Source organism: Thamnophis sirtalis, unplaced genomic scaffold (genome assembly GCF_051295495.1).
Source record: "Thamnophis sirtalis isolate CommonGarterSnake01/CBP01778 unplaced genomic scaffold, rThaSir2_p1.2 scaffold_2, whole genome shotgun sequence".
In the NCBI taxonomy this organism is placed as follows: Eukaryota; Metazoa; Chordata; class Lepidosauria; order Squamata; family Natricidae; genus Thamnophis; species Thamnophis sirtalis.
The window spans coordinates 169869660-169894444 of NW_028261382.1; the positions used below are offsets into that span (position 1 = coordinate 169869660).

At 40.9% G+C, this 24785-nt stretch overlaps 2 protein-coding genes across 4 annotated transcripts in view; both read left to right on the forward strand.

The window, feature by feature from the left end:
- GFOD1 (Gfo/Idh/MocA-like oxidoreductase domain containing 1) overlaps positions 1-3847 on the forward strand; it is a 53283-nt gene extending 49436 nt beyond the window's left edge. The window contains exon 2 of the mRNA XM_087707450.1: positions 2360-3847. Coding sequence (XP_087563576.1) covers positions 2360-3279 — 920 coding nt within the window. The 3' untranslated portion in view covers positions 3280-3847. The remainder of the gene's footprint in view (positions 1-2359) is intronic.
- The window catches only part of TBC1D7 (TBC1 domain family member 7), an 86835-nt gene that overhangs the window by 49244 nt on the left and 12806 nt on the right, over positions 1-24785 (forward strand). Inside the window, exons 1-3 of one of the 3 annotated variants that reach the window (XM_087707452.1) lie at positions 20071-20460; positions 22699-22818; positions 24459-24539. In XM_087707452.1, coding sequence (XP_087563578.1) covers positions 22707-22818; positions 24459-24539 — 193 coding nt within the window. In that variant the 5' untranslated portion in view covers positions 20071-20460; positions 22699-22706. Of the gene's footprint in view, positions 1-20070; positions 20461-22352; positions 22453-22698; positions 22819-24458; positions 24540-24785 lie in introns of those variants that run through there. The other 2 variants (XM_087707451.1, XM_087707453.1) reach the window with 2 other exon arrangements.

Sequence of the window (24785 nt, forward strand, 5' to 3'; positions counted from 1 at the left end):
GACAAAAACTGCTACTGCTGCGCAATTCCAGGACAGAAACCTAGCAGTAGGGGCTGGAAGCAACCCCACCACAACTTTTAGGACTAACTTCAGTGGTGGATAGGGAATTTGAGAGGTGGAACTCAACCACATACTGCCACATACTTCCCAACGACCGATAAGATCGCACAGGGAGGGCCTTCTCCGGGTGCCGTCAGCCAGACAATGTCGGCTGGCAACTACCCGGGGGAGGGCCTTCTCTGTAGCCGCTCCGACCCTCTGGAATAAACTGCCCCCAGAGATCCGGACCCTACCCACTCTCATGGCCTTCCGTAAGGCTCTTAAGACCTGGCTATTCCGGCAGGCCCCGGGCTGTTGAACTCATGATTGAGTTCCAGCCCCGATCAGACTGGGTGTATGTTGTGGTCTTTTTAATCCATGTTTTTGTGCTTTTAACTTCTATTTTTAAATGTATTGTTGTAAGCCGCCCGGAGTCCTTCGGGATTGGGTGGCCTATAAATTTATTAAACATCAACATCAAACATCAACCCAGTTGGAAGGTCTGAGGTTGGAAAGGGCTGCACTAGAACTTCACGTGAGCTGCAGTTGTGAAACCACATTACACTGTATTTTATTCACAAACTTTGGATGTAATTCTACTCTTCCTGTTCACCCATCTGCAGTGGCTGCCAGCCAGTTCCACTACGTAGTTATCAGGCAATGAAATCAACTTATTAGGCTAGGGATGGATAAGCTGAGGCTTAAGGGCTAAAGTTGGGTGCATAGCCTGTGATCTTTCAGCTATTGCTGAACTGCAGTTCTTTCATCCTTTGTTACTGTCCACACACTGATTGAGACTGTTGAGAGTTGTAATTCAGCAGTATATACATGATCGGAAATAGTGCAGCCGTGCCAAAATCTTTGGCTGCTGCTGCCAAATTTGCTCCAAATCTGCCAATCACCAACTTGTAAGTTTTAAAAGGATAGAATGGAGAAATTAAGTACCTTGGAATTAATCGGTTCTTAATCTTAGTTAAAAGTTAATTAAGTTAAATGTGTTTATCCCAACCCATTCATTTTGGGGATAATAACCCACAGCACTCTGAAAAGTCTTGAGTTAGTTGTCTCTACTTGAATCTATAAATACAGCTTGCAAATTGTAATTCTTATCTTCATGTATCAAGTGATCCATAAAGCAGCATGTGTGAATTTAGCCACGGTCAAGGAATTAAGTTTTATAATGATAAATCCATGGAGTTCTAGTAATCCATTTGTTTAATAAGTAATTCACCATGAGCAAATAGAGAATTAAAATAACTTGAATCATTTTCCTTGAGATAACTCACTACATGCAACAATCTCAAGATTTTCAATAGTATTGTTTTGTCATTTTAGGTTATAATCCAGTATAAGATATAATTTTAGGACATTAAAGGTGGAAAATGGAAGGAATTCTGTTAAGCTCAGATTTCCTTTATAAATGATGCAACTGAGTATGAGACACTAGATGTCAATATAGAATTAAAAGAAAATTTAAATACAAACTGAAGAGTTGTAAGCATCACTGTAGGATAATGTCTATTTGCAGAATTTCCCTTCTTCAGACTGAACGGATGGCTTTTGCCAACCGAGACCCTTCAAATTCGTGTTAATTATAAGTGAAGCAAAAAGGGGAAGAAAGTTTGTCGTGCCCTCCTCAAGTAGTTTTTCAAATTATTTTTCCTTTGTAGCTTTTTGTAACGTTCCCGTGGTTCGCCCATGAGACCAATGTTGAGAAAAGACAGGACACGAACTTTCTCGAGATGGAGCTACGACCCAGATTGGTGGTCTGAGAGCTCCTTTTATTGAGATAGGACAAAGGCAGGAGGAGCAATAGCATGTGAATAAAAACAGCCTGTAAAAGTACAATTTCTAATCTACTGCTCAGAGAAGTTCTGTCTATATATGGTCAAATCCTGGGCGTCATTGGTAAGGCACATCTCAGAATGTTATGTTATACACTATCAGGATGTTATGGCGTTTTAGGAGTTTGTTTTCTCCTGTGTGATTCAGCCTGGCTCTGCAACTATATTACAACAGCTTTTCTTTTCTTTTTTTTGGTGGAAATTTTTTAATTGTTTTAATTAAACAAAAACACACAAAAAAAGGATCATCCTTCGTTACATCTTGTAGAAAGTGTATCGACTGGTTGCAAATACATTCCGTGCGTTTCTTCCGCGATCCTTACATATACTTCATTCAAATTGAGTTGTACATATTAAATCAAAAAAGAAAGATTTATGTAGCTTTTCTTGATTTCTACACTTGTACATTGTACCGCAACGTATCCTAAACTCACCTTATGGTTTTTCCTCCCCCCTCCCCTTTTAATATCTAATAGGGATTGGGAAGAATGTCATTTGTGATAGAACAGCCACTCCGCTGGATGCCTTTCGGATGATGACAGCTGCCCATTATTATCCCAAGCTTATGAGCATCATGGGCAATGTTCTCCGTTTCCTGCCTGCCTTTGTGAAGATGAAGCAGCTGATCCAAGAGGGATATGTGGGAGAACTGCTTGTGTGCGAGGTGCAGGTTCACAGCGGAAGCCTTCTGGGGAAGAAGTACAACTGGAGCTGCGATGATCTGATGGGAGGTGGAGGGTTGCATTCCGTTGGCACCTACATCATTGATCTCCTGACGTTCCTCACCAGTCAGAAAGCAGTGAAAGTTCACGGACTTCTTAAGACCTTTGTGAAACAGACCGACCACATTAAGGGAATACGGCAAATTACGAGTGACGACTTCTGTACATTTCAAATGGTCTTAGAAGGTGGCGTGTGCTGCACTGTTACCCTTAATTTCAACATGCCGGGAGAATTTAAACAAGATATTGTTGTGATTGGATCAAACGGGCGGCTAATTGCGGTCGGCACTGATTTGTACGGACAAAGCAACAACTCTCCACAGAAGGAGCTTCTCTTGAAGGATTCTGCCCCAGTCAGCAATGCCTTGTTACCTGAGAAGGCCTTCAGTGACATCCCGTCTCCGTACCTCCGGGGCACTATAAAGATGGTACAAGCAGTCAGGGAGGCATTCGAAGATCAAGACGACCGACGGACCTGGGACGGACGGCCACTCACAATGGCTGCAACTTTTGACGACTGCCTCTATGCTTTGTGTGTGGTGGATACCATTAAGAGATCCAACCAGCTGGGTGAATGGCAGAACATTGTGATTATGACCGAAGAACCAGAACTGAGTCCCGCTTACTTGATCAGTGAGGCCATGCGGCGGAGCAGGATGTCTCTGTACTGCTAGATTTTTGTCTTGACTCGGGGTGGGGGAAAAAAAGGAAGTGAATCGAATCAGCTTTTTCCCTGACAGAAATATGACTATACACATCAGGCCTGGAAAAGGGAAGCAGTTTAAAGGAACAATATTTGTTGCTAAAGCCACATTGCCTAGTTGGTGCTGAAATAGTAGATGCGTTTGAAATGCCCTCGTAGTACCTGCAGATCCTTATGGAGGAAAAATGTGTGTTAGCTTTTTACCAAATAATAGGAAGGTAAAATGTAATCAGTTTGCAATCTGTTGGGGCACAGCTGATTCAATTGTGTTTACTGTTTTTTTAAAAAAAGGTTCAGGAAGGTCTAGTTGGGTGTTACAGGAAAAGAAAACAGGCCATAAAGATGCTTGAATCAAGTTTATGTAGATTGCACAGACTTAGCCATAGCTTCTAAGAGCTCCACTGATAAAAGCATGCTACTCTGTTCTTAGTTGGTTGCATTAGTTAAATGATACAATAAGAACATTTGGCATGAATATGTTATCTGATGTCAAAAGAGTTTGGTAGATTGGTTTTCATGGCTAACATAAATAATGTTTTTGGATTATTATTTTTCCCTATGGAATATAACTTGAACAAGTAGGTTCCACCCCCCTTCATATTGCTCCAAATTCATAGTATGTTCCACTATAGGATTGAGCAAAAATTAATTTTAGGATAGCTACATAATGTTTGATGAGCTTTGATTCCTGGTAAATTCCAGGGTGATATTTTTTGCTTTGTTTCAGAGCAAAACCAAGCATAACTCCTATGATTCCTTAAAATGTTTACTTTAGCACACATTTTCACGGACTGGGCCTTCCCCCCCCCCCATTAGCGGCTTGAAGTAGTCTGTCTGACAAAGTGGATTTAGTTCAGGGGTGGGTTTCTCGCCCCGTTCCAACCGGTTCGGTTGGAACGGGGCCGGCGGCGTCCTTGTGCACCCGCGCGGCGCACGCATGCGTACTAGCGTCTGTGCGATGCTCCAGCTGCTCCTGGAGGATCGCGCAGGTGCTGTATGCGTCCTGCGCATGCGTGGAAGCGCAAAACTCGTCAAAACCGGGTAAGGAGCGCGGGTGGGCGGGTGGGCCCTTCGCCGTTCCCGGAAGTTACTTACTTCCGGGTTCGCCGACCAACCGGTTCGCAGGGACCGCCGCGAACCGGTTGAAACCCACCCCTGATTTAGTTGCAAAAATCATATACTGTCATGTGTTAGTTCTCAAGCAATTACAAGGTTCCTGTTTCCTAATTTGGAATTATATCTTTAAGTCTCAAACCAGGGGAACTGAGGGAGATAATCCGCAAGACATAGCTTTGAGCCAAATCTCATGTGTTTTAGGCAAAACCTGCGCAATGCCTCCCCAGGAAGGAAAGCCCCAGCTTAGAGAAAGAAATGATTTACTGGTAACTAAAGGTGAGGTGAGATGTGGCGACTGATCATTTTTATACGTTTGAGTTGGACAGTTTGTTCCTGTTGTGGAAGCACATCCGTCATCATAAATGGTGTGCCTGGCAGTTCCATTGCAATATTGTTGGAGTGTCTAATCCATTATCATAATGACAACAGGAGAGCCTTTTGCCCTGTTGCTTCCATACAGATCATTCTCTGGGATCTTCACCATGAAAACTCCCAACACAATGAACTGTTGAATGTTTCTTTTCTTCCACTTTGAAAAATTCAAATAAAAATTGGAGGCATTATTTGGGACTGTAGGTTTCATATTACTTTACCCCTAGAACGGATATTACCCTGCAGGAATTGATGAATATTGTAGCAAAAGTTGCCAGAACTCACTAGACTAAAAAAGCCATTTGATCCCTAACTACCTACAGGGCCTAGACCTGTGATGGCGAACTTGTGGCACACCTGCCAGAGTGGCATGTAGAGTCCTTTCTGTGGGCACACGCATCATTGCCAGCTGTTCCTCCAGGTTCTGATTCTCTAGCATGTGCATGCGCGCTCAATTTTTCGTGGCACGACATAACCGCGAATGTCAAAAGCGCACCGACAAAACCATGGCGCTAAAACCGCGATGTCAAAAGCGCGCCGACAATAGCGCGCTGACAGAAGCACGATTTAAGTTAAGGTAAGGTTTAGGGTTAGGTTTAGGGTTAGGTTTAGGTTTAGGGTTAGGGTTAGGGTTAGGGTTATGTTACAGCGCGCTTCTGTCGGCGCACTGTTGTCGGCGCGCTTCAGCGCTCATTCGTCTCCGCGGTTTTGACAGCGCGGTTTTGTCACCGCGGTTTAGTACACACGCTTTTGTCGTACGCGCATTTGTGGTGGAACCCAATTTTTGGCACTGGGTGCCAAAAAGGTTAACCATCACTGGCCCAGGCCAAGACCAAAACTCAGGAATTGTCTTTGATGGGTGAACTGAGCCAACGACAGCCCCAAATGGTAAGAATTTGATCTGGTAACCTTCCCCCCGCCTCACTTGTTGGCACTCCTCTCTCTCTCTTTTCTAAGTAGCAGAGAATAAGTTAATTGATGTCCTGAAGAAAGATTTTGAAATTATGATAACCATGATAGATGTGATCTTGGTTACATCTCTTTACGGTAATTTGCTTTTAGAAATAGCAGTGCCAAGTCTCATCCTGGACAAGAGTCATTCTTATCTTTTGATTGATTCTACAAGTTGTGAAAGAAAGAAAAAGTGCTCTCTTCCATAGATACCTTGTTTATTCTCTGCTCTGGGGTAGCATTTGCAAACTCTCCTGGATAAATTTAATCAATAATCCTCTTAAGAAAGCTCCAGTTTGTTTGCAAATATCACCATCCCAACAAACATTTATTATTAAAAATCCCGAGAGTTGCACTGGCTTAAAATGACGCTATGTCCTTTGGTTGGGAAATGCATGGGATTTTGAGGGTGGTGGTGGGGCTGAAGCCCAACAGAGCATTGTTTATAAAGTCATAATATTGCCAGTGAGGATGGGACTGATTTTTTTATTATTATTATGTATTGGAAAAGGGAAATGTTGGCAGGGCTTAAATATCTATTTTAGTGGGGGAGGGGGTATTGCATTAAAAGGATTAGTTGCACTGATGAAAATAATTTTCCTGGCAATACTGTGGGAACCGAATCTGGCCACAAGCCACAAATTGCCCACTCTTGCTTTATATCGTAATTTGCATTGTCTGGCAACTGATCTTCACTAGAAGTTAATAAACTGCCCAAAGTCAGGAATTAAAGATTTATGAAAAGCTGGATTATACTTGGTCGAGTAGGGCTTGGTTTAGCACTTTGCATGTATAACTGAGAGAACTGCATTAATTTCAGGAACTGGATAGAGCCCATTTTGTATAAAGTCAGATGACAAATAGCAGAAATGGAAGAATCCTGTTCTGTCATGGAAATCATATGTACTTGAGCTTGCCTTAACTAGCTTAATGTTGGGGGATTATTTAAAGGAGTATCTGTTATTGGGACATCTTAACAGCATCATGAGCAACCTTTGTTGCCTGCTAAGGTGTTTCACTTGTGTCTATATATGGATTGATAGCGCATCTTTCAAAAAAGGATCTCTACAAGGGTCAGTAATATAACCTCCCTTACTTTTCCTTCTCTCCTAGATCTAAAACTGCAGTTGAAATAGCAGGTGGGTGGGTAGGAATATGTTTGCACTAAGAAAAATTAGAATGTAATGGCATCACTTTCTTTAAATTATCACCACTATCCCTCCATCCCTGTTCAAAGTTTTACATACAGTATCAAATACTGGATAGAAAAAAATAATTTTAAAAGAGTAAAATGGATGAAGCGTTGGAGAAGTGTCATTGTTATTGGATGATGTTTGATACTCCATTTACTTGATAATAAACAAAACTTCTGCAACTTCACGTTCTTGGGGTATGTTGAAACTACAGTGCCCCATTATCCCACTTAATGTTGGCTCTGCAATTTTGCAGTTGTGGACCTAATACAGCCGCAGGGCACCAGATGGCTGCTATATAGACTATTAAAAGTTCTCCATTGCTTTTGCTGTACTGTTGGTCTCCATCTGAACAATCCTTGCAGAATGATTTATTCTCCGATTTACAGGGTTTCCCCCCCCCCCCAGTAATTTAAATAATAAAAGAAAGGAAATCTGCTGGAGAACATTTTGTTTTTTGTTTTATCCTAGGCAGATTTAGTTGGTTTTTGTTTTTGTGTCATTCTGCTGTCCTTCTCTAAAAAAGCACTGAAGATCACAGAGGGAGACAGAGAGGTACTTAGCCCTATAAGTCTTCTTAAAATAGCATTTCTATGATTGATTGCAGTTCTTTCATTTTAAAGAAAGAACTGCTCTTTGTTTTTAACTTTAAACATTCAAGTGTACATTTATTGCTGTATTTAATATATATATAGATATATTTATTGTGTTTTACAAGCATATATATTATATAGAGCGTGAATATATATATATGGTTCACCAACAAATGCACGCCCGACAAATGCGCGGTGACAAAACCGCGGCAACAAAACCGCGATGTCAAAACCGCGATGTCAAAATCGTGCCCACAAATGCGCGCTGACAAAAGCACGCCATCAACAAACAACATAGTGGGTCGCGAAAACGTTATAACCCTAACCCTAACCCTAATCGCGCTTTTGTGGGCGTGATTTTGACATCGCGGTTTTGTCGCCACGCATTTGTCAGCGCACATTTGTCGGGCGCGCATTTGTCGGGTATATATATATATATATATATATATATATATATATATATATATATATATATATATATATATATATATATATATATATATATATATATATATAACATATATATATATGTTATATTTATGCTGATAAATAAATAAAGGGAGACTAGTATAGATCTATTTCAAGCTATTTAGCTCTCATCAGCTAGCCACACCCTTGTTGGGAATCGAACCATTTTGGGCATACCAGGGGTTGTGACTTTTTATATATATATATATATATATATATATATATATATATATATATATATATATATATATATATATATATATATATATATATATATATATATATATATATATATATATATATATATATATATATATATATATATATATATATATATATATATATATATATATATATATATATATATATATATATTCAGTTGCATGGGCATTTTGTGTGTAGCAAATATTTTAAAAAGTTATTTATCAAACAATAAAATTGTGATTAAAAACAGATTCTATATTTTATACCTCAAGAGGTTACAAAGCAAAAAAGAGAAAGCGGGGTTATCGCAAAAAGAAAAGAGCAGATGTGGAGAATGTGCCCAGCTTTTGACAACCTGCCTGCTTTTTTTAATAGAAAGCAGCCTTTGATGTTTCTCAGCTACAATAAAATCCATACAACTTCTGTACAATGTTTATGCGTTAGTCTTTCATTGTTTGGGGAATGTAGTTAGATATAATCTGTCCTTGGCATATATGTGCTGCTTTAAACAAGGCTTCCTGCTGTTCATACATATTTGATAATCGGAATAAAAAGAACTGAAATGCTGAATAAAGACATAAAAGAGACTGGGTTCCAGGTGCAAGTCATTCCTTTCAGTTGTGTGTTCTTCTTCCATAGCCTAGTTTTTTTTAAAAATAATTCATTACTCCCACATCATAACCGATGTTTGATATACCCGAATGAACACTCCCAAGATTTCTACTATCCATTTTATTTTGTTTCTTTGAGGATAAGACTCCAGGGAACACAGTGGGAAGAAGAGAAGTAATTGATTCTCTTCCACTGCCCTGGGGCCAGCTTGAATAGCTATTTTGAAATATAAAACATTTTTAGTATTTCTGTCAAATAGTTTTTATCTGCTTTTACTCGGCAGAATTCTGTTAGGGCTTGGTATGGCATGGAAGATGAATCTTAGAAGCTAAGCATTTTTGCCATAATTGGAACAAAGGCAAATCCAATGCAATATAATACGGTATGACTACTAAACACCTATACATACCCTGTGTTTGTTTTTAGCTGATTAATCTTTCTTTCTTTCTTTCTTTCTTTCTTTCTTTCTTTCTTTCTTTCTTTCTTTCTTTCTTTCTTTCTCTCTCTCTCTCTTCCTCCCTCCCTCCCTTTCTTTCTTTTCCTTCCTTCCTTCCTTCCTTCCTTCCTTCCTTCCTTCCTTCCTTCCTTCCTTCCTTCCTTCCTTCCTTCCTTCCTTCCTTCCTTCCTTCCTTCTCCTTCCCAAAGTGGACAAGTCATTTTGATACCAGGTGGTGGTACCATTTCTAGGTACAAGGCAGGGGTGGGTTTCTCGCCCCGTTCCAACCGGTTCGGTTGGAACGGGGCCGGTGGCGTCCTCGTGCACGCGCGCAGTGCACGCATGCGTACTAGCGTCTGTGCGATGCTCCAGCTGCTCCTGGAGGATCGCGCAGGCGCTGTATGTGTCCTGCGCATGCGGGGAAGCGCAGAACTCGTCAAAACCAGGTAAGGAGCGCGGGCGGGTGGGTGGGCCCTTCGCCGTTCCCGGAAGTTACGTACTTCCGGGTTCGCCGACCAACCGGTTCGCGGGGACCGCCGCGAACCGGTTGAAACCCACCCTGTACAAGGTAGTGTTGTTGCAGTCAAACCTTGGTAGTTATCCTACCCAGGTTGTTTTTGAGAGAAATAGTTTTGGGACTAGGGTGCAAACCAAGGCTGGTCCATGAGTCCTTCCCAAAGAAAAGCTAGAAAAAGCAAACGGCTTCATTTTTACCAATCTTAAACATGGCCAAATAAGCAGATGGGTGATCTCACTAAGTGTTGAAAAAAAATATATGTGCACACTGAACGTTCTTTTGCAAATTTGAGTTTGGTTCTAGCCTAATCTCCGTTGATACTTCATATTTTAATCCAGGCTTTAAGAGAGAAAATTAGCTACTGACTGCTGCGTGTTAAAGATATCCCTGCCTTGGGAAAGTTAAGGGCAGGGGACAGTCCACAACTTAGAACTTGTTCATTTAGTGACTTTCAAAGTTACAGTAGCACTGAAAAAAAAGTGACTTATTTTCACACTTATGAAAAGCTGCAGCACCCCCATGGTCACGTGATCAGAATTTAGGTGCTTGACAATTGACTCGTGACGGCTGCAGTGTCCTGGAGTTATGTGATCACCTTTTGCAACCTTCTGACAAGCAAATGGGGAAGCCATTAAACAACTGCAGCGATTCACTTAACAACTAGGGCAGGAAAGGTCATAAAACGGGGCAAAACTCGTTTAGCAAAGCTGTCTCGCTTAGCAAGAGAAATTTTGGGCTCAGTTGTGGTTGTAAATCAAGGATTATCACCTGTAGAGCATTCTTAGCTTAGTCCTCCAGTGACTTGTTGCTACATGCTCGTTATGCTGTCCACTACCTGCTTGCTGCCAGAATTGTGTGTTGCAATGAAGCAAGCACCAGCTTGTCATGTGCAGACGGAGCAGCATAGGGCGCGTCTCCCTAGTCATCAGGAACTTTCCCCAAGAACACATGTGAATGCAGGGTATTGAGAAAGGACAACGTAAAGTATGAGTTTCCTTTTTCCTGCAATATCCCAGAATGGATGTTTGTCTCTGTTCTCTGCCTACCTTAATTCAAGGCCTGCATTTATATTTGAAGTAAGAGCTCATTAACTTTCAATGGAGCCCTGGGGGAAAATGTTATAAAAACAAGTGCTGGAAATACAGCTGGGCTGTTATAGTATTGATTAAGTAATGCAGCAAGTAAATGTTACAATGCAAAAAGCTTTCAAAAATCAGTATAGCAAATGGGACGAGAGCTTTCTTTTCCTAAGATGGTTTTCGCAGGGGTTTGTAGGATTGCTCTGGGTAGGAAAACTTTCAAAAAGTGCATTTATGTATCAGCTGCTACCAACAAGATCAGACGGTTAATCAAGATTGGTGTATTTAGTTGATTTATATACTCCTCCTAGTGTCTGTTAAATAGAGGGCTGTCCATTAACAGGTTTTACTGTAGATTATGCTGTTTATGTCCATTAAATGGTACAAATCTACAAATAATGCAGATTTGGATTTAATAGAGCGTGACCCGACAAAAGGGCGAACGACAAAACTGCGCCCAACTAAACCGCGACGTCATCAACGTGGCGACAACAGCACGGAGACAGAAGGGTGCTTTACAACAGCGTGGCGACAGAATGCCGATTTAACTTAAGGTAAGGATTAGGTTTAGGGTTAGGTTTAGGGTTAGCGTTAGGTTTAGGTTTAGTGTTACATTTAGCGTTACGTTTAGCATTACGTTTAGCGTTAGGGGTTAGGGTTAGGGTTAGGGTTAGTTTTACAGCGCGCTTCTGTCGCCGCGCTGTTGTTGGCGCGATTCAGCGCTCATTCATCCGAGCGCTTTAGAACACACGGTTTTGTCACCGCGGTTTAGTCGGGCACGGTTTTGTCGTTCGCCCTTTTGTTGGTGAACCTAATAGACATACCCTATCTCAAATTATCGGATAAATCAAGGTTTAATTGTCTCCAGCCTTCATAATACCTATATTCAGGCAATGAAGCAGAACATATTTTCTCTTTGCCATCTATTCTCCTAAGCCATTTTTTAAGAAAATGAGACTGACTTGGCAAAGAAAAGATAACTTGGATTGCCCAGCCATCCTGCCTTTTTTCCTTTATTGCAATAAACTTACAAGATAGGCAATGCTGAAAATAATTGGTACAAAAACCAAGGGACTTTTAGATTTAACGGCATCTTGAATTTCAGAACCCTGGTGAGAAACTGGGAATGCACGATACAGTCCTCAATTTTATGACTGTTCGTTTAATGATGGTTCAAAGCTACGACAGTCTTGGAAAAAGTGATCTCCTTGTCGTTTCCGTCCATGGTCACATGATCACAATCCAAGCGCATGGCAGCTGTCCCTCTGTCAGTTGGTTTCCAACAAAAAATGTTAATTGGAGAAGCTTAAAAATTTATGGCAGGGGTGTCAAACTCAAGTCGTAACGTGTTGTATCGTGACTTTTTCTCCCTTTGCTAAACCGGGTGGGGGGGGGCATGGCCAGCATGTGATGCATCTGGCCAGCAGGCCACGAGTTTGACACCCCTGATCTATGATGATTTGTGTAATTGTGATAAAAATGGTCATACAATTGGCTCTGGATATATGACGACTTGCTTTAACAACTGCAGTGACTTTTAAGACTGAAATTCCGGTTCCAATTGTCCATAAATTGACAGCTACTTATACATGCTTCTAATACAAAATTAAGAAAGAGTTCATCAAACTGGAAACATCTGCTAAAATATGCGAATATAAAATGATTGCAATAGTGTCTAGAACAGTTAATGGAAGATAATGGCAACCAAGATTTGATTGCCATTTCTCCTCTTGAAAGCAGCTTTGACTTTTATTAACATCTCAGAAACATCAAGGTAGGTAGATGTATAATTCAAGATAGCAATTAGGCTTATGCAATCAAGCCCCCCCCTTTTTTTTACAGGCATCATAGACGATGGGATATAAAAAAGAGCAGAGCTTTAATCACAGCCGCATCGTAATTTATTTATTTTTTTATCCTCCTTGCGGATGCTCCTAATTTGATGATAAAGGCAAAAATTCCCTACTATTAGAAGCTATCTTTGTAAGGCACCTGCCTCTTAATACAAATTAATATGCATAAGCTCCAGAAATGTGGTAGAACTAGTAGCCATTGATTAACTGATTCATGTATTTATGTATCCCACTCTGTAACCTCATACTGAGTTAGCCAAGTTCCATATAATTATTATATAAAACATGAAGAAATACTTCTGCCTGCTTTCTATCTCCCACTGTTCAGCTTTGTTTGATAACTACAGCCCCAGGAATGAAAGGATAAAAGCAGTAAGAGAATGATTTACTTCACTTTGGAAATGCTCCAACTTCAGAAGCAAGAGAAAGTTTTATATTTTCTTTTCTCTATGCCTTGCTTCTCCCAACACCCCCCCCCCCAATTAATAGGAGGAAAGTGATTTATGCCAGTGAACAGGCAGGTTTCAGCCTGGTTTAGAAAATATGCCTTGAGGTCTGAAGAACTGTGGCATTTCTACTAATCTTTCCCATTTCCATCATTGGAATTTGATGCTGGAAAAGAGCCATGATCATTTCTAGACTATTTAAGCTGAATTCTCCTGCAGGCAGATCTCTGCCCATGTTTAAAAATAGATGTGTCTGAACAAATTTATCTTCAGTATAAGCCTTTGTGTATGTAGCTACCTATAAATACATAACCATTCTGTATCTCTGTGTTAACACAAACATAGACTTAAGATATTGACAGTAACTTTGAAAATGCAGAACTAAGTCTCTCTGGATTGAATCAGACGAAGTGCTAAGTAATCAAACACTGTATTGGTTATTTTTAATTTGCCGTCGCATTCTCAGAATAAAATACTTAGAAAATCCTAATCTGGGTGTTTTGCTCTGTCAAGAACCTAATGAGAATTAAGTTCACATTATAAGCAAGGTGCAAACACTATATCTTAAATTGTGTATCCAAAGAGTGGACTTAACATTCCTTGATTACTGGTAGTCCTTGATTTACAACAGTAAATCAAATGATCGTTCAACATTACAACACTGAAAAAAGTGATTTATGATCATTTTTCACACTTAACAACCGCTGGAGCATCCCCATGATCAAATTCAGACACTTGGCAACTGCTTCACATTTATGACAATTGCAGTGTCTCAGGGTCATGTGAATCATTTTTGGAGACCTCCTGACAGGCAGTCAATGTGGAAGCCAGATTCACTTAACACCTGCTTTACTAACTTAACAACTGCAGTGATTTACTGTATTTTTCGGACTATAAGACACACCAGTGTATAAGACATGCCAAGATTTCGAAGAGGTAAGTAAGAAAGAAAAGTTTTTTTTTCCACCGTCAATAACAGAAGACATGAAATAAATGTTGTCAAAAAAAGTAATGAAACTAGAATTGAAACAGGCGATCCAAAAACAGAAAAATAATAAAACGCCAGGCCCAGATGGATTTCCAGCAGAATGGTATAAAACAATAGATGAATTGAAGGAATTGATAGAACCCTTGATGTTGGAGATGTATAATGAGGCACTGATGAAAGCAAAAATACCGGATTCATGGAGGGAAGTACATATTACATTAATATTTAAAGAAGGTGCAGATAAAAAACAGATTCAAAACTATAGGCCAATCTCATTGTTAAATGCCGACTATAAAATATTCACAACAATAATAGCGGAGAGATTGAAAAAACTATTAAATGACTATATACATCCAGAACAAAGTGGATTTCTCCCAACAAGACAAATTAGGAATAATACCAGAATAGTAGCAAATATCTTAAGAGTACTATGAAGTGCATCCAGAGAAACAAGTGGCACTTATTTTTCTGGATGCACTGAAGGCATTTGACAATTTAAATTGGGAATTCATGATGCAACAAATTAAGAATATGAAATTAGGGGACCAATTTGAAAGATTAATTGAAACGATATACTCTACCCAAAGGGCAAATATATTATTAAATGGGGAAAGTATAGAGACCTTTAAAATAATGAAAGGGGTAAGGCAGTGTTGCCCACTATCACCTCTGCTCTTTATCCTGATGCTTGAAAGTCTGCTAATAAGAATTAGACAAAATTTGGAGATAAGAGGAACTAAAATTAAAAGAGAGGAGTATAAAATTCAGGCCTTTGCAGATGATTTGGTATTCATTATAGAAAATCCGCTAGAAACAGGAAATAGTTTAATGCGAGAATTAGAAAAATATGGAGATGTAGCAGGGTTAAAGATTAATAGAGAAAAGACTAAAATGATAACTAAAAATTTGAAGGAAGAACAAAATAGAGAATTAGAAAGAATAATAGGATTGCAAGTGACAAAGAAACTTAAATATCTTGGAATATGGCTAACTGCAAAGTGCTCAACTATAAAAGAAAATAATTATACAAAATTAGTGCAACATATAAAAAAAGATCTAGAATTATGGGGAAAACTACAACTATCATTATTAGGGAAAGTAGCAGCGATAAAAATGAATGTATTACCGAGACTATTATACTTATTTCAAACAATCCCCATAAAATTAGAAAAAACATTTTTTATTGAACAAGATTATATTAAAATGTATATGTTTCTGTTTCTGTTTATTTATTTGTATGCCGCCCTTTTCCCTGAGGGGACTCAGGGCGGCTCACAAGTTAGGGGAAGGGGAGGACAAAACAAGTTATGAACATAAAACAATACATTGTTAAAAGAAAACACAACTATCATACCATTCGGGTGGGGTTAGGATCTTTAGCCCCAGGCCTGCTGGGACAGCCAGATTTTAAGGGCAGTGCGGAAGGTCTGGAGGGTGGTGAGGGTACGAATCCCCACGGGGAGTTCGTTCCAGAGGGTCGGAGCAGCCACCGAGAAGGCTCTCCTCCGGGTAGTTGCCAGATGACATTGGCTCATTGATGGAATTCGGAGGAGGCCTAATCTATGCGATCTAATCGGTCTAGTGGAGGTAATTGGCAGTAGGCGGTCTCTCAAGTACCCAGACCCAATACCATGAAGGGCTTTGTAGGTGACAAGTAGCACCTTGAAGCGCACCCGGAAAGCAACAGGTAGCCAGTGCAGCTCGCGGAGGATAGGTGTTACGTGGGTGAAGCGAGGTGCACCCACGATCACTCGCGCGGCCGCATTCTGGACCAGCTGAAGTTGCCGGATACTCTTCAAGGGCAGCCCCATGTAGAGCACATTGCAGTACTCCAGCCTAGAGGTCACAAGGGCATGAGTGACTGTTGTGAGGGCCTTCCGGTTCAGGTAGGGGCGCAACTGGCGCACCAGACGAATCTGGGCAAATGCCCCCCTGGTCAAATTTATCCTGGCAAAGGAAGAAAGCCAGGATAAATTTGAAAGCTCTACAGGATGACAGAAGCAGAGGTGGTATGGGACTCCCTGACTGGGAGCTTTATTACAAAGCAGCAGCATTAACATGGATTAGGGATTGGATAAATTTATAAAATAAAATAAAACACTAACATTAGAGGGCCACGATTTGCAAACGGGATGGCACTTTTTCCTATGGGAAGAGGGTAAAAAGAAACAAAAATACTTTCACAGACACTATATTAGAGATGCACCGACACAGGTCTGGAATAAAATTAGAGAAAAATACTACATGAAAATACCGACATGGCTTTCCACCATGGAAGCCATGACACATTCCAATACACTAGATCTATCGAAAATGGTTAGATATAGTGAAATTTTAGACATCCAAGGAAATTTGAAAACAAATCAGGAATTAAAGGAGCAAAATATAAATATAGACTGGTGGCCGTACCTTCAACTACAATCGAGATACAAAAAAGATGTAAAAGAATATGGAATATACACAGAATTACAACAAATAGCTAAATTTTTAATTGGCCCGGAAAATAAATTCATAACGAAAACATTTATTAGAAGTAACATTATAAGAAGAAAAATTAAAGGTTGCATGATAGCGTGGGCCAAAAACTTTGGACACAATATAGATCTAGTGGATTGGGAAAGAATTTGGAACACAAATTATAAACTAACACGATCAGTAGCACTCAAAGAAAATATGTATAAAATATTTTAGCGTTGGCATTTACCACCAACGAGATTGGCTAAAATGTACCCAAACATGAATCCGAACCTACTGGAAGTGTAAAAAAATACAACGGACTTTCTATCCCATATGGTGGACCTCCCCGGAAACTCAAAAATATTGGACAAAAATTTGGAAATGGGTGCAAGAAATTACAGAAGAACAAATAAAATACAAACCCGAACTCTTTCTGCTGGGAATAATCAAAGGGAAATATACAAAGAAAATTAAGTACATATTAACACATCTGCTGACCACAGCTAGAATAGCATTTTGCCCAATGCTGGAAACAAAATAATATCCCCTGGGACAAATTAGTGATACAAAAAAATTTGGATTGTGCAGAGATGGACAAATTAACACTGAAATTAAAAGACAAAGAAGAGTCGGAATATTATGAAATTTGGAACAATTGGTACAAATGGCTGCAAAACAAGAATAAAATTAATGAAGCCAAAAAACTATCTATCTATCTATCTATCTATCTATCTATCTATCTATCTATCTATCTATCTATCTATCTATCTATCTATCTATACATACACACACACACACACATACATACATTCATACATACACATACATACACACACAAACATATGTATTATATACGGTTCACCGACAAAACCGCGCTCTACTAAACCGCGCCCGACTAAACCGCGTCACTGATGTCATCAACAGGGCGACAACAGCGCGAAGATCTGAAGTACTAGCGTCTGCGCGATGCTCCAGCTGCTCCTGGAGGATCGCGCAGGCGTTCTGCGCATGCGTGGAAAGCGCAGAATTCGTAAAAACCGGGTAAGGAGCGGGTGCGGGCGTGCGGGCGCACGCGGGCGCGGGTGGGGGGGCTTCGCCGTTCCCGGAAGTTACTTACTTCCGGGTTCGGCGACCAACCGGATCGCAGGGACCGGTGCGAACCGGTCGAAACCCACCCCTGCCCTAAACCTAAACCTAACCCCCCTAAACCTAATCCTAAACCTAAACCTAATCCTTCACCTAACCCTAAACCTAACCCTTACCTTAAGTTCAATCGGCTTGCTTTCAAAGCGCTATTTAAAGTGCCCTTCTTTCTCCACGCTCCACGTTGTCGCCCTGTTGATGACGTCAGCGACACGGTTTAGTCAGGCGCGGTTTAGTCGAGCGCGGTTTTGACGGGTCACGATTATATACTATATCTATCTATCTAACTACACACACACACACACACACACACACACACATTCTCTCTCTATGTGTGTGTGTGTATATATATATATGTGTGTGTGTGTGTGTGTTGTATTTTTGTATATATATATACATATATACACACACACAAACACACACACACACATACATATACTATATATGTATAAAGGTTTATAAACATAGAAGTGAAATAATATTTACATGTACAGGTATGATGACATAATGTTGATATAATGACTGTAAGGTGTTGTAGAAGGAAAAAAATAATAAAAAATAATAATACAAAAAAAAAAAAGAAAAAAAGTTTTTCCCTTCCCTCAACCCCCCAGCAGCACTCTGCAGGCTTCAGCAGGGCTGGGATAAGGCAAAAAAGCCCCCGTTTTTACTGGGGCATTTTTGCCTTACCCCAGCCCTGCTGAAGCCTGCAGAGTGCTGCTGGGGGTTGAGGGAAGGCAAAAACGCCTCAGTTTTTGTGAAAAATGGTCCATTTTTCGCAAAAATGGAATGCAGGGTTGGGGCTTCGGGAGGCCAAAAATGGCTGTATTCGGTGTATAAGACGCACCAACATTTCCACGCTCTTTTAGAGGGGGGGGAAGGTACATTTTATACTCCTAAAAATACGGTACTTAACAACTGTGCCAAGAAAAGTCGTAAAATGGAGCAAAATTCATTTAACAAGTGTCTCCCTTAGCAACAGAAATGTTGAGCTCAATTATGGTAGCAAGTCGAGATTACCTGTACTGTATTTCTCTCAAATTGGTTACAAAATGAAGACACACCTTTTCTACCCTACCCATGTTTTACAACCCTATAAACATGCCCATCCTCTTAGGTGTGCCTCAGCAGGCTTTGTTAAACCCTGGCCCATGGATCTTGTGAGCCCCCCAATAAACTTTGTTTTTTTCAAATAGGAAAACAAATAAAAAGCACAGAACAATTATGCCGCTTATTGTCAGGATTTCTAACAGGTGCTCTTAAGAAAAACTAGTTTAAGGCTGCCATCTCCAGATTCTGCAGTAAATTGCAACAATAAAAATTGAGGAATGCAGCTGAGTAATTCCCCCCCCCCACCCGTAAAAGCAGCTATTGTCTTTAGCAGGGGTCTCTAACCTTGACACCTTTAAGCCTGGCAGACTTCAACTCCCAGAATTCCCCAGCCTGCAAAGCTTGCTGGGGAATTCTGGGAGTTGAAGTCCTCTAGGCTTAAAGTGGCTAAGGTTGGAGACCCGTGCTCTATAGCAGTGTTTCTCAACCTTGACAACTTGAAGATGTCCGGACTTCAACTCCCAGAATTCCCCAGCCAGCAAATGCTGGCTGGGGAATTCTGGGAGTTGAAGTCCGGACATCTTCAAGTTGCCAAGGTTGAGAAACACTGCTCTATAGTATAATAGTATGGCAATTTTTCAACAGGCAATTTATTTTATTTTTTATTCTCTTACACACCATTGTAAGTATACATTCACATAATTGTTATTCTGCTTTACATTTGTGGTTCTTATACATTTGTTGTTCGATTTAATAGGTTGTAATATACAGTTTGGGTTGCTTTATTCACCCTCTCTGCCGCCTATTGTAACACCACCTTATTTTCCCTTTCTTTTCTTTTCTCCCTCCCTCCCTTCTCTATTTCTTTCCTTCCTTCCTCCTCTTCTTCCCCTTCCTTCTTCCCTTAACTCTCCCCTCCCATCCAGTCGCTTTGGCCAGCCGCCAGAACCGACACCGAGATTCGAACACATTTCCGCCAGAGGCGGCACCCACAGCTGCGCGCCTGCGCAGCGTCTCTCTCTCTCTCTCTCTCTCTCTCTCTCTCCCCCCCCCTCTCTCTTTATGGAAAGCAACAAAGCCGGAGAACTCGCGATAACTGGAAGGTGAGGCCTCGCGCTGCCCGGTTGCCTCCGTAAGTTTGCTCCCCCCACTTCACGTCTGGGCCGGTTTGGAGTCTGCGCAGTGGAGCTCGTGGGAGGAGCTGCCGACTGGCTTGGCAAGGCCGAGGCGTGGCTCTCGTTTCGGCCGGATCGGAATCCAGAAGCGGCCGTGCGCCCCGCAGTCTTCTTAGCTGCCTCAGCCGGGTGTCTCCAGCTACTTCTCTTGCTCCAGTCGCGGCGGCTTTGACGGCCTTCCAAGTCAGCCTTTCTTTGTGGCATTCAGTCACTGTTACGACCCGCTGGTTTCCCCATCTCGTTGCTCTGTTTTTTCCCCCCCGCCGTTTATTTCAGTTTACCTTAAGCTCTTCTCTCGAGGTGGCCTCCTTTTCAGCTATCTTGTCAACTGCCTGTTGTCCATCTCACCAGATGCCTCAGTTCCCCAGTGGAGAGTGAAAGGCGCCCTCGTGGATATCCTGCGGACTAGCGCCTTTGCCCTGTGGCATTTCAAACGACTTATCCTCCCAAGCCAGTTCTTTGCAGCCTGGTGCCTGCCCTCCGGTTGTGTTAGACTTCAGTAGGTACTTTGATACCACCAATGGTACACCGTGGTCTGTGCATTTGAAGGTCCAAATTGGGGTGGGGGGGGGTGGGGAGCACTTAGATTCAAGTCCAGCCCAAGACTTTTGTTATCTTGTCCCAAACCAAAATTCAACCCAATTTATTTCACGGGGGTTATTCTGAGAATCGAGGCAGAAAATAAGAATATGCATGCTCCTCTGAGCTGTGGATTGGATTGGATTTATAGCAATAGCAGTAGACTTATATACCGTTTCATAGGGTTTTTCAGCCCTCTCTAAGCGGTTTACAGAGAGTCAGCATATTGCCCCCAACAATCTGGATCCTCATTTTACCCACCTCGGAAGGATGGAAGGCTGAGTCAACCCTGAGCCGGTGAGATTTGAACCGCTGAACTGCTGATCTAGCAGTAGCCTGCAGTGCTGCATTTAACCACTGCGCCACCTCGGGTCTTATGACATTTATATGCCACCCTTTTCCCCCAAGGGGACTCAGGGCGGCTCACAATTCAATCAGGGAAAGGGGTACAGACAGGGGGATAAAAAGACGAACATAACAATACAAAATTTAAAAACACACAACAAACAGCTGTGAAAACATAGGTGTAAACCAGTGTTTTTCAACCACTGTGCCGCGGCACACTAGTGTGCCGTGACATAGTGTAAGGTGTGCCGTGGGAAAAATTACTTTATATATAGTCAATATAGGCACAGAGTTAATTTTTTTTAACATTTTCTAATGGTGGTGTGCCTCGTGATTTTTTTCATGAAAAAAGTGTGCCTTTGCACAAAAAAGGTTGAAAAACACTGGTGTAAACAATTGGTGATGCGTCTTCCTTTTTTAAAAATTCCCCTGTAGCCTAAGAATGAAAGCAAAGGTCACTCTTTAACTCCAGAAACAATGGAGATGGGCTTGGTTTGGTTGCTTTAGAACAGTGGTTCTCAACCTGTGGACTGGGACCCCTTTGGGGGTCCGAACGGCCCTTTCACAGGGGTCACCTAAGACTATTGGAAAACACAAAAAAAAATACAGAAAACAAAATAATTTTTATGTTTGGGGGGGTCAACTGTATTAAAGGATCGCAGCATTAGGAAGGTTGAGACCCACTGCTTTAGAAGATTAACATATTTATCACTCAAGTCTTCCATCTACTGTAATCCACTTTGTGACTGGAATGCTAATCCACTTAGTAAATATTTGAAAATCTTTTAAAATATTGTACTACAAATCTTTTTTCCAAAACTGATGAGCTTTCTGGAAACTTTTAGTTTGATTTGCAAGAATCCTTTAATGCCATAATTTGTAGTGAAACTAGATTGTGCAGGATTGTTGGTTTTTTTTATAAAATTCCAGGGTCTATTAAAAAAAAAACCTTAGTTTTTAGAAGCAAACTATACTGTAACTATCGGTGTTTCTCCCTAAAACACCAACCTAATAACGTTTAGCAATAAACCTCAAGGATCCTTTTGCTCTAGTTCACTGCCTGTCATTGAGATAAGGTTTAAACTTGGGAAATGCACTTTCTTCATGCATTCCATTATTTTATTTATTGCAAAGAAGTAAAAATGAAGTTACCATATTTTTTTCTGAAACCTGAAAGCGTCTGAAGCTATCCCTTTAGTGACAACTACAACATATGCTGTCTATGCTTCTTATTTTTGCATTATTAAAGTGTGAATTGCATTGTCTGTGTAGCCAAAACAGTATCACATACCCCCCCAAAATGTATCTGATGACTTATCATAATTGAAGTGTGCAGAAAATGAAACCCACTGTGCAGGAAAAAGAAATAGCAGAAGTGGAAAGGAGGGAAGAATCTGGCCTTAATTTTGCTGCTTATCCCTGTTTCCCATCATGGTTTAGAATCACAACTACATCAGACTTGTGTCTTATTTTTTTTTAGAAATCCTGAACACTGCCCTGTGTTCCAGTTCATGCAGAGTCAAAACTGCATTCACCCTGCACATAAAGGACTATGAATATTACTTGGGTGGGTAGACTTCAAGGTCTTTAAAATATTGCAAACTAACACTGGAAGCAGAACGGATCTAGCCCATGAGAGGAAGGTTGGACAGGTTGGGAAAGAGGCAAAAAAGGAAGCGGAATTAATTATTTGGAAAGGAATGTGACTGAATATAACACCAAACAGAATTTTGTACTGCAACATTTTCTTGTTGAATATACTGATAGTAAAACACTTTATTTGGTGACATACTTTAATTTGTCTTTATTTTAGAATGAGGCATGGCTGAGGATCCTCAGAGAAATTTCCGATCCGTGTACTATGAAAAAGTAGGATTTCGTGGTGTTGAAGAAAAAAAATCATTAGAAATTCTTTTGAAAGATGATCGGTTGGGTATGTGCAATATACTATGTAGTATAATGTTTATAGTTGCTAAGGGTGTGTTTTGAATTTGGGCAGAATTACCGTATTTTTTGGAGTATAAGAAACACCTTCCCCCCCCTAAAAGAGCATGGAAATGTTGGTGCGCCTTATACACCGAATACAGCCATTTTTGTTCTCCCTTAGCCCCGCCCCATCTCATTTTTGTGAAAAACTGGCCATTTTTTGCAGAAACGGGGGCTTTTTTGCCTTCCCTCAGCCCCCAGCAACCCTCTGCAGGCTTCAACAGGGCTGGGACAAGGCAAAAATGCCCCTGTTTTTGCCTTTCCCAGTCCTGCTGAAGCCTACAGAATGCTACTGGGGGCTGAGGGAAGGCAAAAACTTTTTTTTTCTTACTTCTTCAAAATCTTGGTGCATCTTATACACTGGTGTGTCTTATAGTCCGAAAAATACAGTACCTTTTTTGTCTTTCTGAATTACTCTCTGGATTCTGAATTTCTTTGACAACTGAATATCCATTTTCACCAAAACCCGAAATGTTATTATAGCAAGATAGAAACGAGGAACGAGAAATATGTTTTTTCTCTCCTCCATTTTCAGCCTGTGAAAATATTCCATCTTAAGTACTTTATAGAAGCAAATCGTTTTAAGTCTGTCTTCTGCTGGAAGTAAGAATGGTAGATGAGGATAAGTCGCCTTTTGATTGGACTGCTGTAATATGCTCTACATGGGGCTGCCGTTGAGGAGAATTTGGAAGCTTTAGTTGGTCCAGAATGATGTCCTTGTATCCGAATAGCATAGTTGGAAGGGACCTTGGAGGTCTTCTCATCCATCCCCCCTACCCAAGCAGGAGACCCTAAAGCATTCTGGATAAATGGCTGTCCAGTGTCCTAAAAACCTCCAGTGACAATTTTTGAAGGCAAGCTGTTCCGCTGGTTAATTGTTCTCACTGTCAAGAAATTTCTCCTTAGTTCTAGGTTGATTCTCCCCTTGATTAGTTTCCATCCATTGTTTCTTATCCTGCCTTCTGCTCTCAAAAGGTGGATTTATTTTAAAGGCAATCGGACTTTCTGATTTTTAGCAGTTAGACTTATATACCGCTTCATAGGGCTTTCAGCCCTCTCTAAGCGGTTTACAGAGTCAACTTATCGCCCCCAACAACAATCCGGGTCCTCATTTTACCCACCTCGGAAGGATGGAAGGCTGAGTCAACCTTGAGCCGGTGAGATTTGAACAGCCGAACTGCAGAACTGCAGTCAGCTGAAGTAGCCTGCAGTGCTGCATTTAACCACTGCGCCACCTTGGCTCTCATTTTTCTTGTTTGCTCCTCATACAAGAAGCTTCTTCAATTCTAACTAATAGGGGATGGGGGATGGAAGGGATCCATACTTTCTGCAACCAGGCAGTTATTAATATTCTGGTTTTGGAAACTAATCTGTGTCCTCAGAGTCACCTGAATCAGAATGCAAGTGAGTGTGGAACCATCTTGGGACCGCTGAAAGGACTGCCTTGTAAACAGGAGATAAGTAGTGTCAGCAGAGGGGAATATTCTCTGAGGACCCTTTTGTTCTAGTGCCAGGGTTCCAGTGTGAGTATTGATTAGAGCTGCCTCATAACATTGTTAAACAATGTTTTTGTCTCTTTATTTACAGATATTGAGAAGCTTTGCACATTTAGTCAAAGGTTCCCTCTCCCATCCATGTACCGGATGTTGGTATGGAAGGTGCTTCTAGGTATGGAAATTGATGAAGACCAATTCTTCCTTATAAATAACAAGGGTGGCTTTGCTGATCTGCTTGCAGTTCTGCTCCCTGATAAAACCTTGCAATAGATGCCTTAGCAGGTGCAGCCATTAAAATACATTAAGAAGTGGCACTGAGCAATATAATTGGCTATTGTAACACATAAAAGTCAAATTTCTAATAGTTTGCATTTATGTCTCTGAGTAGCTTTGGTATTTAAGAAAGAATTTTTATTTT